The sequence below is a fragment of the Brachyhypopomus gauderio genome, chromosome 8, assembly GCF_052324685.1.
Source record: "Brachyhypopomus gauderio isolate BG-103 chromosome 8, BGAUD_0.2, whole genome shotgun sequence".
NCBI lineage: Eukaryota > Metazoa > Chordata > Actinopteri > Gymnotiformes > Hypopomidae > Brachyhypopomus > Brachyhypopomus gauderio.
Window position 1 is genome coordinate 6,475,982 of NC_135218.1, and position 16,724 is coordinate 6,492,705.

At 42.7% G+C, this 16,724-nt stretch overlaps 1 protein-coding gene across 1 annotated transcript in view; it reads right to left on the minus strand.

Annotated features, from left to right (window-relative positions):
• Nucleotides 1–244: 244 nt before the first annotated feature.
• cntn6 (contactin 6) overlaps nucleotides 245–16,724 on the minus strand; it is a 77,442-nt gene continuing 60,962 nt past the window's right edge. The window contains exons 13-23 of the mRNA XM_077014060.1: nucleotides 15,793–15,965; nucleotides 14,942–15,059; nucleotides 14,381–14,539; nucleotides 13,871–14,020; nucleotides 12,222–12,292; nucleotides 11,394–11,628; nucleotides 11,042–11,157; nucleotides 8,745–8,925; nucleotides 5,957–6,069; nucleotides 1,902–2,070; nucleotides 245–1,524 (exon numbers count right to left, since the gene is read on the minus strand). Of these exons, the coding sequence (XP_076870175.1) occupies nucleotides 1,430–1,524; nucleotides 1,902–2,070; nucleotides 5,957–6,069; nucleotides 8,745–8,925; nucleotides 11,042–11,157; nucleotides 11,394–11,628; nucleotides 12,222–12,292; nucleotides 13,871–14,020; nucleotides 14,381–14,539; nucleotides 14,942–15,059; nucleotides 15,793–15,965 (1,580 nt within the window). The 3' untranslated portion in view covers nucleotides 245–1,429. The remainder of the gene's footprint in view (nucleotides 1,525–1,901; nucleotides 2,071–5,956; nucleotides 6,070–8,744; nucleotides 8,926–11,041; nucleotides 11,158–11,393; nucleotides 11,629–12,221; nucleotides 12,293–13,870; nucleotides 14,021–14,380; nucleotides 14,540–14,941; nucleotides 15,060–15,792; nucleotides 15,966–16,724) is intronic.

Genomic DNA, 16,724 nt, shown 5'->3' on the forward strand with positions numbered 1-16,724 from the left:
AAGATAAAAGAACTCAAGCATACACAACACTCGACACAGATGGAAACCATGAGGAAGTGCAGACGCAATAAGAATGTCAAGGGATGCGCTGACGTCCCATGCGGTGTTTATATTCAGATATCCTGATGCACCAGAGTTGCTGTCATTTCTGTTTGTTATGACGTGCTGGGAGGCTCAATAATTGGTTACATTACAACCAAGATTAGAATTTCAATGTGAAATTTTATTAGGTTTGTGTGTACATCTCACAGAGACAGGTAAAATATTAATACAAAACGTATTAAACTGCTTGTCAAACCAGGATAATAGCAGTAAGAAACATGAAAACCAATTGAAAGATGACAATTTCAAACGCTTATAAAATGCAAGGTTCATATTAAATTAAATACATGAAAAAGCGAATGAAAGCCAACAATTTACAACACTTAAATACAGGGTACATAATGAGAAATAAAACCTGAATATGACTGTGATTATTATAACTCTCATTTCTTTCACCAACAGCCAAAAATGATTCATTAATCACATTTCTTATTCAGGGTTGATGATAATAGCTACATCATAAAGTTGTTGAAAACATATAATAAAAAAATGCATAAATTGTAAAGTTTTTAAAGTGTTTTTTGCATTTTGTCAAATGTTCAATCAAACTTTAATTCCTAATTTGGATGCTTAGCTTTAAACAGGACGTTTCTGTTTTAATCCAAACAAGAATAACAATTCTGAACTCCAAGCATAGTATTCTGGCAAAAATGGAAGCAAACACATGAGGCGTATTAGACCATTATCTGTGTGAGCTGATTCCAATGTTAGAATAAAGACTCTTGTTTATATTATGCTACAAAAACCAAAAGCTTTTCTCACTTGCCTGGTTATTGATTACAGCTGTGATGTGGATATTCTCTGGCCATACTAGAAGCACAGGGGCTGACTGGCAAAGTGTGTACACCTCACACTTTTATACAGTAATACACATCTGTACCAATAGAATCGAGGATATGAGGCAAACTGCAGAACTCTAATGAAGACCCAAGGGAATTCTACCCCAGAATTCAGCATTCGTTTTTTAAATGCAGCTTTCAGGAGGAAATGCACTGCACTTCAAAGTACAAAGGATTTTCAAGTTTCTACAAACTTGAAACTGTAAATTGAAACCTACACCAAACATGAGAAAAGCCTGCCCTTTTTTGCATAAAATCGAAATATAAAAAGCATCGATAACTTCAATCGATGAAAAAAATTAAACATGAAATGTAAGGCAATGCATGTCTGTCAACATTCTTGAGATTACTACACGTAAATAAATAAGTTCCATAACTAGTATGTACCGCTTAAACCTCTTAAACAGTATCAATCCTCACAATATATGTATATATTTTATTGGTTTTATTTATTTAAATTACAGTCTGCTATTTGAAGGGCAGACGCCCTACAGAAGCAGCCATGTTAGCATGAAGAACACCACTACATGGCCATGGACCATCTTGCTTGCATCTGAGCTGAAGTATCCTCTAGAGTTCAGGCCTGCAACAGCACAAGGAGACCAGAAGGAACTTTAGTTAATGTAAGTCTCATTTTAGCTTAGTTTAACAATATTTAAACTAAGTGTATTGTTAATGTTAGATGGCACCATTTAAGCCATTTGAAATAGCAGTTCATGCTATGTTTGAGGTCTAGTAGGTTCATCTGGTCTCTGAGACTCAAAGTTAGTCTTCTGGTTAGTTGATAAAAGCTTTCATTACTTCAACATCATTCACCAAGAAACTCCAATGCAGCTGTTAATTAGCAAAATGAGGGGATACATTTGCACAGTGGTTATTGTCTCCTACTATATTCCATTGCTTTAATAACATTAGCTTTGTCAGATTTTTTTATGCGAGCAGGAATTAGTGAGGCCTTACTGGACATCTTTGGTATGTGGATGGGGTTACTGTAGCTTCCGTCTCCCCCATCACTGGAGGCTTTGATCAGGACGAGCAGGTCCTCCCCAGATGGAGCTTGCAGCTCCACCGATGTCCTGTTTGTCTCCACCACACTGGTCCTCCTCCGCCAGTTCTGACGATATACCACCTGCAGTGTGACAGATCAGAGTCAGTGCAATGCAAAACGCAGCAAAATCCAGCTCAGCTCTTTCAGGGACACCCCACCGTTTCGTTCATTTTACACTGATGAGCTCATTGTAACTGGCTACACCCCTGAAAATGACTTTGTAACATTGAGCCTTAGGTATATTATGAGGGTATTAATAGTGATTTAAGAGAACCTCTAAAAATTTCATGTCTTAATTGTATTTTAAAGTGAGCTCTTAAGACTACCCCAGTGATCTCTGGTGATTTGGTGCCATTTTATGGGGTCAGTTTTTATCCCAATTCAAGTAGAGGCAGTCTGATTAATGCAGGCTCTCTGCCATGGCAGCTCAACTTCACAGACACAGTGAACACTTGTACATGCGTAAAACAGGACATTGATAATTAATTTTCCTTCATCCAGAAAAAAACCCAAAACATTTAGAGAGAGAACTACAAGTTCTTTCCTTTTAAGAACTTGATTTGTAAATGTGTACAAGATCATATCTAAATACTTCAAAGTACTTCATCCCATATTACTGATGCTATACATGACAAAATTGGCATGCAGGGGACTGGCTATACTCTAGACTGCCTATAGCTATTCTCACACTGCAGCAGATGTGACACAGGAAATGGGGTCACAAGCACCCCATACATATACATCATAGTGCGGAGAGAAACATTTGCTGTACATAGGTAATTTAGATTTCTGTGACATCTCTGGAGGTGTTGTACAACACATCTCTGATGCATTATGTGCAGTGAATATGGAATTCTGTGTCATGCAATAGCTCATATATTACAACACTGGGTGTTGGATGCCATGTAAATTGTGCCCATTTTCTGTTATTTTTACACTGTCCTATTATAAGCAATCCCTAGATGATTGGTGACATTTCATTGGGACAGTATGGTGAAAATTCAAGTAAGGAATGTGCACTTTAGTTAACTTAGTCAATTTACTTATCTGAAGTAGTTATATTTATGCATTGCATGTTTTCACATAATAAGGCATTATCGAAATAGTACAAATGGACGCTAAAAATGAAGGCAGTGTTTCTCAATGCCAGGCTTGAAGGACCACATCACATCCAGTATCCTTTCAAATCAGTTCCTAAACCCAACACGTCTAAGGCTATTACAGCCTGATTAATTGAGAGAACACCGTTACCTTTCCCTCTACACTTCCCTTCTTTGTGGTAAATTATGTAACTCAGACACCGTTCTGAGTCCCAAGCACCCACGTAGCCAACAGACCATCAGGAATAAGGAAAGCAGAGAACTGCCCTTTTAAATATTCAAACATCTGATAGTAACTTTAATCAGAGGACACAATGACAACAGCGATCACTGATCTCCACCAGCCTGGACATAGAAAATGGTGAGCAGCATCATAACTGCGATGTGTAGTATGGATACAAATGAGGAGGAGGTCTTCTTCTGACTTTTTTGCCCTCTCTTAAAACTTCTTCTTAGTGCTTTCTTAGGAAGTCTTGCAGTTTTCCCAGTCTTGCTCATTAACCTGCTTTGCTAAAATGTATATTAAAACAAACAAACAAACAAACAAAAGCAAATACAATTTAATGAAAGTAATGAAGAGTAGAGTGAAATCAGGAGTATCTTCAAAGATGATTCTCAGTGAGCTAGACAGTTGATTAGCGTGACATGCAGTGCTCTGTTCTGTGTGGGGAAAGAATGCTACTTAATCCATAAATCATTTACAATTCTTAGACTGACAAGCTAAAACAAATAGCTGGGATTCTGCTTTTTCCCCTGTTTAGGCCAGGCAATTTATAGTTATTGATTCCAATATACAGGCCGTGTGCTGAGAATGTCCCAAAGAGCCAATGTATATTGGAAGTCTAAACCCCCCTCCCCTATAGAGCTGAGTCTAAACCCCCCTCTCCTATGAAGCTGAGTCTAAACATGCTTCCCTTATGGAGCTGTGTCTAAACGCCCCTCCCCTATGGAGCTGGGTCTAAACCCCCCTCCCCTATGAAGCTGAGTCTAAACCCCCTTCCCCTATGAAGCTGAGTCTAAACCTTCTTCCCCTATGGAGATGAGTCTAAACCCCCCTCCCCTATGGAGCTGAGTCTAAACCCCCCTCCCAAATGAAGCTGAGTCTAAACCCCCCTCCCCTATGGAGCTGAGTCTTATGGGGGTTTTATAACGAACAGCTCTTAATGAAGCTGCTCCTCAATTAGCAAGCACCGTGCCACTGGAAATTAATACATTCAAAAGAAGGAAAAAAAGGAATTGGAAGGGAGTTTTTTTCCAGCTTTTGCTTTTTTACTCTGGCAGTGTCTGTAATAGTTCAGACGTACCCGTTACTAAGGCTGCACTTTTGAGCACAGCAGGCTTACTGCACTGGCTGCCATTCTCAGAAATGAGGACAAAAAAAAAGAGAAGACGGCAGAGATCTGCTTCTCCGTGGAGAGACTCACGCCCTTGCATCTCCTTTATCAGAGCAGAGCGGCGACAAACGCAAGCGGATTACACCTCGAGTGAACACTTGAGCTAAACGAAGGTATTTTGAGTATTGGCGAGTGCATTTTAAGGTGCAGCGCTGAGATTATTACAGAGATAATTGCATTTCCACACTTGTTCTTCGGGTTTACATGTGTTCTTTCTCTACAGCCTAACGGGTGCAAATGTGAAGCGGCTGACGCACGACTGAGGCAGTGAACTTATCAAAGAGCTGAAGTTGCAGATTGGAGTCAGACTCGGTCTCGTCACTCAGGGCTATGACTCATTTTGGCTGAGATGTTGAAGTGGTCAAGAGGAGAGAGTAGCCCTGATGGTTCCTAGGTGTCCAGAGCCAGCTGGCTTAGGCCAGGCAACAGGCATCCAAGCTGCCTAATTAGCAAACACTGGCATGGGTTAGAAATCTCCACACAAAGCAAATAATATGCATAAATAAAGGGCTCAAATGCCTGGCTGTGACCTATTGTTAACTCATCATCAGCCTACAATGATGGCAAAACATTGCTATTACAAAGGAAGCTTTAAGGTTTTGCATATAGCAAGAAAATCTAAATACAGATGAAGTGTCCCAATGTTTAAATTAAATGAACCATTTTAAGCCTGTAACATTTGATAATCAAGAGTGGTTGGAAAAAAAAAATTCTTTTTTAGATTAACCGAAGAAAATGTTTAGGCAGTGTGAGTGCGTTGCGTGACGGGTCCGTTCGAACGCAGCGTGAATTAAATAATTGTGGGCAGTTTTCAAGAGTCCTTACTTTCAGGGTCATTATTTTGTCTTGTTCTGTACCTACTCAGCGACAGCACAAACAACACGTACAGTTGTTACGCCTTTTTCTACCAACATGACTTCGGATACAGCATGGTGATCTTGCTCAAGTGGTAGTATGAGCAATGGACATTTTGTTCAAGTTATTGCTTAACATGGCGATAAGATTTGGATAAAGGTTTAGATAAAGGTATGGATATGGTTTAGATAAATATTTAAATAAAGGTATGAATATGGTTTAGATAAATATTTAAATAAAGGTATGGATATGGTTTGCATTTGGTTTGTGCATAAATGACTAATAGGGGTTGGAAGAGAAGGCTTTGGAAAATTGCTAGATTGTGATTCATAACGAACATGTTTATAGAATAACTGTAAGAAAGGGCTTCCTTTGCCAACAAGGACAACCCCATTAAAAATATATATGTAGTATAATTTATTTATTTTTGCTATTTGTGAGGGCAGAGTTGGAATACATGTTCTGTGTAGTAGCAAAAACGAATAGATAAAGTGCTCCTGATGAAAAGAGGAAGACGGTCACCACACAAGTTTCCCATGTGTCCAGGCTCCTTCATATTGATCCACTGTGGTTGGTGTTTCTCAGCATTCAATGACACGAAGAACAGAAACATCTCACCTTGTAGCCTGTTACTTCTGATTCATTGTCCATTGCCTTTACATGCTCCCAGTTCAAGAAGATCTTTGAGTTTGTCAGGTTCCATTCTATATTTCCTGGAGGCTGGCTTGGAGCTGAAAAATAAACACCATGAGATTCATCTCAAACTGAAGCAGTGTCTGAAACAAGCTCTTCATGCAGTGTAAAGCTTTGTGCTATTTTTACGCTCAGCACTACATAACCTGAAGCATCGTTTCAAAGCAAGGGTTTTGGATTTGAAGGTCAACTGCAACTTGGTCACATCCTTAAAACCATTCTAAAACCTGAAGACAAGCATTCAAAACCAGATAAGATTCTGATTATGTGAAACATTTGAGCAATCTTATGGGTGTAAAACTTAACATAGCAATTTTCTTTATATTCAACAACCAGTGTAACTGTTATAACTTGTACATTTCATTAATATTAATTAATGTACCTCTACTAAAAACAATACAGTATTTTTTTTTTATGTAACCCACTTTCACAATCCATGTCATGACTTCAGGTGATGCAATTGCTTTGAAACTGAGCCTAATATTACACATGCTCAGATCATAATGGCTTTCATGGATGAAATGTGATTTGTGGCATTGAGACATTTCCACACCACACAAGTAAGTGGTAAATGTCTTTCTGTTCTCTGATCCTAGTGCCAGTACTTTGAGCACATTCCTTCATAAGTCGAGTAAAACCAAAGACAAGTCCCTGTAATCCCACGCTGTTTTCTTTTTCTTCTTTTAACTAATGAGTCAAAGCTCACTCACTCTCTATTATATGCAGTTATGGGCAGATCACACCAGACGGCCCAACAATGTCGCTCTGTTGTTTTTTTTTTTTTCTTTTTTGGCATGATAATGTGACACACAGAACAATCTGACCAATTACCACCCCACGCTAAGAGATGCGGAGCAGAACTGGGAGGGTTTTTTTTTTAAGTCATCTCTAATTGCCTACTCAGTCTATTAGCCCCAAATTAGCGCTCTGACTCTTTCCATTGAGATGTCATAGTTTATCTGATCACTCCCTAGCTCTGTTTAAATATGTCGTTTGTTCTTGCAGTTCACTGGCATCAGATAATCAGACTACTTAAGCTCATGGCTTTAACAGGGGTTGTGTAGGTCTCTTATGGTGAGCTGGAGGATACCCATTCTGAGCATATCGTCCCATTGATTGGTTCTTATTTTTGTCCCCCACAGAAGAGCTTGAATCCTGTATTTTCACCATGGCGGTTCCCTTATCTGCTCTTTAAATAGCTAAGATGGGAGTAATTATGTCTTAAAAGTACTGAAACAGTCCATCGTGTTGGACATTGTCTTGAATAATCTGTAATGCAACTGCACCAGCAGATGGCAGTTGTTGCTAGAGGTTCTCTTTACTTCCATAAATGAGGAGCTTATATTAAAACAAACAATGACTCCAGATTCATCAAGAGACCTAGAAAAGATCTGAGCGTGTAGTAGAATGAGCAAACGCCTGGCGTTTGGCCTGCTTTTGTTCATCATGAAACGCTTACAGGATGTAAATGGCAAGTGGTGCCCTTTATCTTGAGGAACATAAGTATTTGAACACCCTGCTACTTTGCAAGTTCTCCCACTTACAAATCATGGAGGGTCTGAAATCACAGACCACACTGAGACATAATGTAAAACAAAAACACCAGTATAAACACAAGTATTTGAACACCAGTGTTAATATTTGTTACAGTAACCGTTGTTTGCAATTACAGAGGTCAAACGTTTCCTGTAGTTTTTCACCAGGTTTGCACACACTGCAGCAGGGATTTTGGTCCATTCCTCCACAGATCTTCTCCAGATCAGCCAGGTTTCTGGGCTGTCGCTGAGAAACACGTGGTTTGAGCTCCCTCCAAAAATGTTCTGTAGGGTGTAGACTGGCTAGGCCACTTCAGATCCTTGATATGATTCTTACAGAGCCACTCTTTGGTTATCCTGGCTGTGTGCGTTGGGTTATTGTCATGTTGAAAGACCCAGCCACGACCCATCTTCAATACTCTAACTGAGGGAAGGAGGTTGTTTCTCAATATGTAGCCCCGGTCATCCTCTCCTTAATACAGTGCATTTGTCCTGTCCAATATGTAGAAAAACACCCCCAAAGCATGATGCTTCCACCCCCATGATTCACAGTAGGGATGGCATTTCTCGGGATGGTACTCATTATTTCCAGCCTTGTGGAGGTCTACAATTCTGTCTCTGGTGTTGTTGGACAGCTCTTTGGTTTTAGCCATGTTAGTAGTTGGAGTCGTACTGATGTGTGGGGTGGACAGGTGTTTTAATGCAGCTAAACAACCTCAAATAGGTGTTTCTAATTTAGAATAATAAGTGGAAAGGTGGACTTTTTAGAGGCAGACTAACAGGTCTTTGAGGGCCAGAATTTCTGCTGATTGGCAGGTGTTCAAATACTTATTTGCAGCAGTAACACACAAATAAATTATTTTTAAAATCATACATTGTGATTTCTGAATAATTTTTTTTTTAGATTCTCTCTCACAGTGTACAGGCACCTAAGATGAAAATGTCAGACCCCTCCATGATTTCTAAGTGGGAGAACTTGCAAAGTCGCAGGGTGTTCAAATACTTATTTTCCTCACTGTAATAATGTCGGTGTCTCCACCCCAAATGCATTAGCGTGTATGAAATAAAGCACGAGTCCTTCAGAAATGCGCCTCATGGGAGAGACTCACGCTGGATTAAAAACACAACGACAAAATAAACGCCAGCACAAAAAACCCCAAACAAATGAGATGACGTACGCGGCTTCTTGGTGGTGACCCTGACGGGGGCCGCGGCGGGGCCCACCCCCCCGCTGTTGTGGGCACGGACAGACACGGAGTAGAGCGTGCTTCCCCTGAGTCCTGCGATGAGGGCGGGGCTGACAGCCACCTGTTCCTTCCTCGCGTCGCCCTCTGGTGACCCCTCCTCCCACCACAGCACCTGCAGCACCAAAGGAACAGCAGACCTCTGTACTGCTAGTTGGACACACAAAGCAGAAGGATCAACAAACTGTCCTAGAAGGCCATTCCAAGACGTCGATGCAGGGAGGTCGCCAACCATTGAGGAAAACATTTGAAAGGGGTTTTTGAGAGTCTTTTTCTCTGCACTGTTTATATTATATATAATATAAAGTCTAAATTATTTATATATATATATATATATATATATATATATATATATATATATATATATATATATATATATATATATATATATAATTTAGACTTTATATTATATATAATATAAACAGTAACTCAAATAACCAGTTACAATATATATATATATATATATATATATATATATATATATATATATATATATATAGTGGAGGCCATTCTAGTACAGTGAACTCATTGTCGAGTTCAAGAAACCAGTGTGAAATTAATTGCGCTTTATGACATGGCGTGTTATCCTGCTTGAAGTAGCCATCAGAAGATGGGTACACTGTGGTCATAAAGAGATGGACATGGTCAGCAACAATACTCAGGTAGGATGTGGCGTTGACACGATGCTCAATTGGTGCTAAAGTGTGCCAGGAAAATATCCCCCACACCATTGCACCACCACCAGCAGCCTGAACCGTTGATACAAGGCAGGATGGATCCATGCTTTCATGTTGGTGATGCCAAATTGTGACCCTGACATCCGATTGTTGCAGCAGAAATCGAGACTCATCAGACCAGGCAACGTTTTTCCAATCTTCTATTGTTCAATTTTGGTGAGCATGTGCCAATTTGTTGCCTCAGTTTCCTGTTCTTAGCTGACAGGAGTGGCACCCGGTGTGGTCTTCTGCTGCTGTAACCCATCAGCCTCAAGGTTCAGCGTGTTGTGTGTTCAGAGATTCTCTTCTGCATGCCTCGGTTGTAACTGGTTATTTGAGTTACTGTTGCTGTTCTATCAGCTTGAACCAGTCTGGCCATTTGCGCCCACAGAACTTCCACTCACTGGATATTTTCTCTTTTTTGGACCATTCTCTGTAAACCCTAGAGATGGTTGTGTGTGAAAATCCCAGTAGATCAGCAGTTTCTGAAATACTCAGACCAGCCCGTCTGGAACCAACAACCATGCCACGTTCAAAGTGACTTCAATCACCTCTCTTCCCCATTCTGATGCTCTGCAGCAGATCATCTTGGCCATGTCTACATGCAAAAATGCATGCCTTGAGTTGCTGCTATGTGATTGGCTGACATTAATGTGCAGTTGGGCAGGTGTACCTAATAAAGTGGCCCGGGAGTATATATTTCACTGCACCTGGTTCAGTTCATAGGTTAATTATCAAGCTCTGTGTTAGTTGATGTGTCTGTTTTAGATACGAGAGAATTCTAAACTTCAGGTATCGTCCCATGCTTGGAATTTCAATCCCCTGAATAATAAGAGGTCTTTTCTGACCAAAGTCAAAACAGGATGAGTGTTCTCTTACAGGCTCCGTTTATTAGATGTCCACCCACATGTCCACACACTCTTTTATTTCTACCAGAAAAACAACTCCACACAGCTTCCAAAGATGAGGGCAAGCGTTTCTCGTCTCAGATCACCTTTATTACATCCAAAGGTGCCCGGCTTGGCCGCTTTGACAGCAGAAGCTCCAGGTTATCTGGTGCCGGGTGGAGAGAACAAGCCAAAATCCTCCAGGGTTCACGCACGCAGGCACGAGGGTTCACAGCTGAAGTGTCTGAGGTGGGGGGTGGGGGGCGCTGGGGTTAGTGGTTGATGTATGATGCTTGCACCATCTGAAGGGTGATTTATTTATTCTCACTGTGGTCGTCTGGGTATTGCTGCTCCTTGGGAGACAGGCCCAGCTGCAAGCAGACCTCTTCATTCCCCAGATTAGATCGTGAAAAATGGGGCAGGAGGAAAAAAAACCCAGCAAGGCTCTTGTTTGCGGAGCAGGAAATTGTTCACAACGTCATCAGCACTTTTCATTAGTGCACTGAGGCAAAACAGCGTGAAGCCATTTTTTGGAAACCTTTCGTTTCTGGAGAAACAAGGTGCAATAATTGTTGCATCTCATATGTTCCTGTCTCTACTAGTCAGAGCAGTCTGTTTATTCCTATACCTCATAGCCCCTGATCCTGGCTTTGCTGAGTGTCGTGGGGATGGACTCCCAGAAGACCTGCACCTCCGTGGCAGACAGACTGCGTGCCCAGACGTTGGTCGGGGCTACCGACGGCTCTGTGAGAGACACGACAGCAGAGGTGGGAGGAATAGTGATGGGGAGAAAGTGAACGTTATACATGGAGAGATCATAAAAAGCAGGGAAAACATATACAGGTTAAATTACCTTTAAATTAGCTGCATTGTGACCACTTCAGGCACTTTAAATGCAATTCAACTTTAGCTTATTTAAAGGTTTCAGATTTATCATCAGAAACTCTGATGGGAGAATCAGCATAAAATTTTTTCTCGACCTTCCTCTGCCGAGTAGATAATGGCCACGGGGCTAAAGGGTCCTTCTCCCCTGCTGTTGTAGACTCCCACTTTCACCTCAAAGCGAGACAGAGGCGGGATGCTGTCATTCCTGAACACGTATCGAGACGCGTCTACCGAGGGCACCATGCTTTGCGCCCAAGACGGCGAGCCCAGGGGCCGAAAGGCGACCAGGTATCCGAACCCATCCCCGTTCTGCTGCTCCTCGGGTACGGGCTGAAGATGCACAGAACACAAGAGTACATTAACGCATGCAAATATTTGTTGAAAAAAAGAAGGAGAGAAAAAAAGAAGAAGAGTGATCCTCGATGTGCCTAATTAACCCGGGTGATTTCAGCTGGCTCTAGGATGAGAGGCTCCCTTGTTTCTTTCCTTTTTACAAAACTGACATTTCTCCCCACGAAAAGCTGAAGCGTGTTGAGAACCAATGTGTCCGTCTCTTTAACCAAACCCTGCACTCTTAACACCTGAACCGCACAGATTCCAAAATATCACTTTGCTCCAGTGCGGAAGACGAACATGTGGTTTCGGAAGCGTGCCTTTGAAAAAACCTCTAGAGACACTTTGTCACTTCCCATTGGCTTCAATTTGATACAAGCTCTTCCTCTACCTGCAACTTGATTATGATTTACATACCATGGGGAGCAATGCCACTAGAGCAAAAAGCGAGGACAACTCTGTTTTTTAATTACCGCTTGTTTAATTTAAACCGCTGGTCACCGCTGAGGATTCTCTCCAGATGTAACCGACAGCAGAAGATTTAAGAGACAGACAAGAACCATTTTGCCATTAGAAGAGTTGGTCCTCACCTCCCACTGGATGACCAGCTCACCGCGGTCACCCCCCCCTCCGCTCACGCCGGCTGGAGCGACCTCTGGGGCTGTGGACCAGAACAGCAGGAAATAACCAACAAGAACAGCGAGGGCGGTCTGTATTTCTGTTTCAATTCGGTATTATTCTTGTTACTTTAATCTAGAATGGTTATGTTATTGTTTTGTCTTCCTTGATTATAGCTATACTGAGCCAGATGAGCTCATTATTAGTATCAGATAAAGGTAAATCAATGCTAACACCAATTTCCTCTAAAGTATCACATATGCTACGAATGTTTATGATAAACCTCTGACAAAGCAGGCTATTCTTTATAACAAGGAATTTTATAAAGTTGGTTAGGTATATTTTGCTATTTGAGAAGTGAGTTCTTTTAGTTTCTTACAAACTATAATTTGGAGTCAGATATTTAAGTTTTATGCACGTCAATCCTTCTTATTTCCATCCTTGGTTGTAGGCAAGCAGGTGGGGTAATTAAATATCATAGCTAAACCCCCTACAGATTAATGCTGAAGTTGAATGAAAGTTATTTTGTTTTTTTTTATTGACAGCTTGGGTGTGTGTGTGTGTGTGGGGGGGGGGGGGGGGGGTCTGTCTGTTTAAAAAAGCGCAGCAGTCAATGAATACAAGGTGTGAGATATGAAGGCAGAAATGCCAAGAAAATAAAAAGGCACTTGAAAACGGACTCTAGAGTCCTGTTCCCTGACAGCGAGTGTGGGTACTGCACATATTCGTGGCTGTGCGGGGCATAAATTAATGATGGTAGGCCCTCCTGCTCACTCATGTCCAACACCGAAAGCCTTTAAAAGGACCGGGTACCCCCCTACGCTACAGCTAGGATTTAAGTTGCCCATGGTTAGCATGAGTGTTTGTGGCTAGTTGGGTCACTGAGCAAAACAAACACGGTGGTTTTCTGTCTGAGTGTGCTGAACCCTTAACTATGGTTATGGGCTAAACATAAAATTTTTCAGACTAGTTTGTACATATAAGTCAGATAAGAAAGTGTGGGAGGGTTGTTTACTAAAGACACTTAATCTCTGTTGCTGTGTGATCTTCCCAACCTCTTAACAAGCTAAAGGGACTGACACAATTATCAAATGCACTTTACATTGCTTCAAAGACTTCATGGACTCTCATTGATAGTACATAGTGTGTTGATATATGCAGTGGGTTTTTTTCATGGGATTTACTGTTTTGAGGTTGGTAAACTTGAGGTTGGTGAACTGAGATTGGTTTCAGGTGTAGTCAGTTTTTTTTCATAGTGCTTCCCAACAGGAAATTTACACATACATTACTGACTGAAAATATTTAAAAGTTTATGCAGGTCTCTAACACACAAAAAGCTTCTTTTGGCTTCACTGGGTACATTCTCTAGAGTACTGATTTTTGTCCCGATCATGTAGAGATTTCTCCACAATTTGAGGCGTTGAGCTCACCCTGAAAGCAGTGACAGACAGGGAATAACGCGTGCGAATTTCCCACGGCTAAACCGCCGTCACTGCGTGGTTCTCCAGGCGAATAAAACTAATTACGCAGGTAAACGAAGTCCCTGCCGCACGCCTGAGGCATCAGAGCTGCCGCCATCGCAGAGGAAGGAGGGTCTCGGGGTCGAGGAGGGGACACGTACCTGCTGGCCGCGTGCGAACCGGCACGGACGCAGCGCTGGGCTGGCCCGCCCCGACACCGTTGACTGCCGCCACCCTAAACTCGTACTCCAGCCAGGGGTTGAGGCCCACCACTGTAACGCTTGTCATCTGTCCAGGCACAGAATCAGGAACTAGGATTAAAGAAATTTGGAATGAAGACACACATAAATGTCAATTGGCACACGTTCATACGGGAAGAAATCTTCAAGTAAAATCAAATGTAAGGATGTAACAGATTGGCGCTCTCTCTTTGTACGGTAGTTCAAAGGTCATCTTAAGCATGATCCGTGATTGCAATTTTTTTTTTCTTTTTCTTTTTAACTAAGCATTCTTCCTCCATGTTTTGAAAGAGAGGTGTGTAAAAATAGCTACAGGGACATTCTCACTGCCATCTTCACGTTATCAACCAAATGTTCATTGCATCACTATTAAACACTGTATCTGACAGCCATCTGACACAGTATAATGATGTGAACTGTGTCCGTGCCTACCTGTTCTGACGGCCTGCCAGCCAATGGAGAAGGCGGTGCGTGCCTGCACTATGTAGAGGGTAATGGGACTGTGGTTGTCAGAACCAGGGCCCCAGGAGAGCTGAGCGGTCCTGTCCGTGACTTCCCCCACCATGACCCCCTCTGGGGCTCCAGGGGGCCCTGTCAACAGGGCCATAAAGAGGCCGGGAGGATACCGACTTTGAAAAAACGTCAACATCATCATCCACTACGTCTCATCACCTGAAGGGGTGCGGCAAGGTTACAAATAAAAGTTTTGCGCAAAGTGAGAGGAGTCAGGCCACAAAAGACGTTTATTATTCACCGGCCGAGCGGTGGACCCTTCACGTGCCGATGGAAACACAAAAGGTCCGTGGAGCACAGAGCCGGGAATTAATGCGCTGATCCCAGATGCTCTGTGAGTCATTATTCCATGGGCCAGATAAAACAGAAATAGTGCGCCCATGCAAGGAGGGAGCCTCTCGAAACTTTATCATTTAATAATCATTTAATAAGCACTGAAGGGAGAACAGAATGCTAAGTGGCTCCTTGAGGAGCCCGTACCTCTGACAAGGAGGTCGGCCGCCGCAGACACGCTGTCCACCGCCGTGTGCACCATACACACGTATTTCCCAGAGTGCTTCAGCTGAATGTTACGAACCATGAGGTCTCCGGATGATCCCTGGCAATGAAAAAAGGAAATGCATTACATGGAATAAAGCCTTGCTGGGAGCTAATTCAGCTGGCACAGACCGAAGCAGAACGTGTTCTCGCGAGGAAATGTTTTGAGGGGTGCGGCCGCCTCCCAAGTATGCTTTGCCCTGTTACGTGGGTCAGAGGTCAACATGCTAATCACTCCGACACTGATCACTGTCTCTTAATACGTTGGAGGAAAAAGGAAAAAAAAAAAATTAAATGCCCAATGAAATGTCAATCCAGCTCCCAAGCCAACATGTTTCTCAGTCAGACTTATGGTTGAGATAAGTGCTGTCTCTTTCAGCTAGACGAGCAGCCTTCTAGCAGATGCCTGGCACTGGGTATTCTCCAGGAGCCTTTCCTCGTTCTCGAGAGAATTAACAGGGGAATGAAAAAAGGCTCTGTGGATGAGGCGGGTGAAATGGGGGCGGGCACGGGGAAGACGGGTGGTTAGGGAGGGAGGAGACGCTGGCCTCCCTATGGGAGGAGGGGTTTTATTTTTCTGACCCGCTCAGTGCATTAAGGAGGCTGCAGTAGATACCATGTAATTAGATAGATGTCTCTCACTCTCTGCATCTGTGCATTCAAAAAACAAAAACAAAGCAGTGGAGCGCTCTTGCGGTCACACAGAGCGCTGGTGAACGATCTGCCTCCAGAAATTGCACACAATGTCATGGGGAGTATGGAGTGTGGGATCCGAGCCGTCTTCAGACACTCACCCCCCCGATCATCTCAAAGTGGTCATGTCGACTGAAATCGACGAGCTTGCCGCTGAAGAACCACTTGAATGTGGGCTTCACCGTGGCATCTCGGGACACCTCACACGGCAGAACAATGCTTTCACCCACAGTGGCGTCCATGCTCAGTGGAGGAACCGTTATCTTGGTTGGCTCTGAAAAAAATGCAAATGAACATATTTGAAAAACCAAATCCCAGCGTTTGGAGTCGGTGAACAGGGTGAGTTATTAGGCCGCACAGCCCCCCTGCTGTAGAATGAGTCTGAGCAGGATTGACGCATGTGCATGTTGAACTACAGCGATTACTACACACGTGCTTTAGAAAGACTTGGAATCACATCTTTGATCATCTTGAGTCCTGACTTTCTAATTAAAATCTAGTGTTCTGCAAAGGACGTGTGTGTCTGTGTGTTGGTGTGCGCGCTTGTGTGTGTATTTGTCCGTGTGTGTGTGTGTGTGTGTGTGTGTACAGTTCAAAGAGATTGGAAGGCTAAGGAATCTTCAACAGTCCTTGTCAAACCTACTCTATTTACACAGGCTGAGAGAACCTCTCTCATCCTGGGTAATTATGTGTCATTATATACTTACTAAAGAACTTACTGAGGCTACTCCACACATACTTTACATTGGTCTCCAGATGCGGAGACTGTCATTCTCTCAGCACTGACTAATTAGGGCCACCTACTTGATATGATACTGGGCGTGTGCACATGTGTGCGTGCCTCGAAGACCATGAGCGATACTCTGCCAGAGTACGTTCCCTCAAACCAACCACAAGAACCCCCCAAACCCCCCCACCCAGATCCGACAGCATGGAGCTGGGACAGCTGGGAGCTACCGTTATCCTTTTATCTGATTAGCTGATCTCAAGCACCTGCACACTGGCCTCGCCTCCAGCCCAATCGGGGCTGATG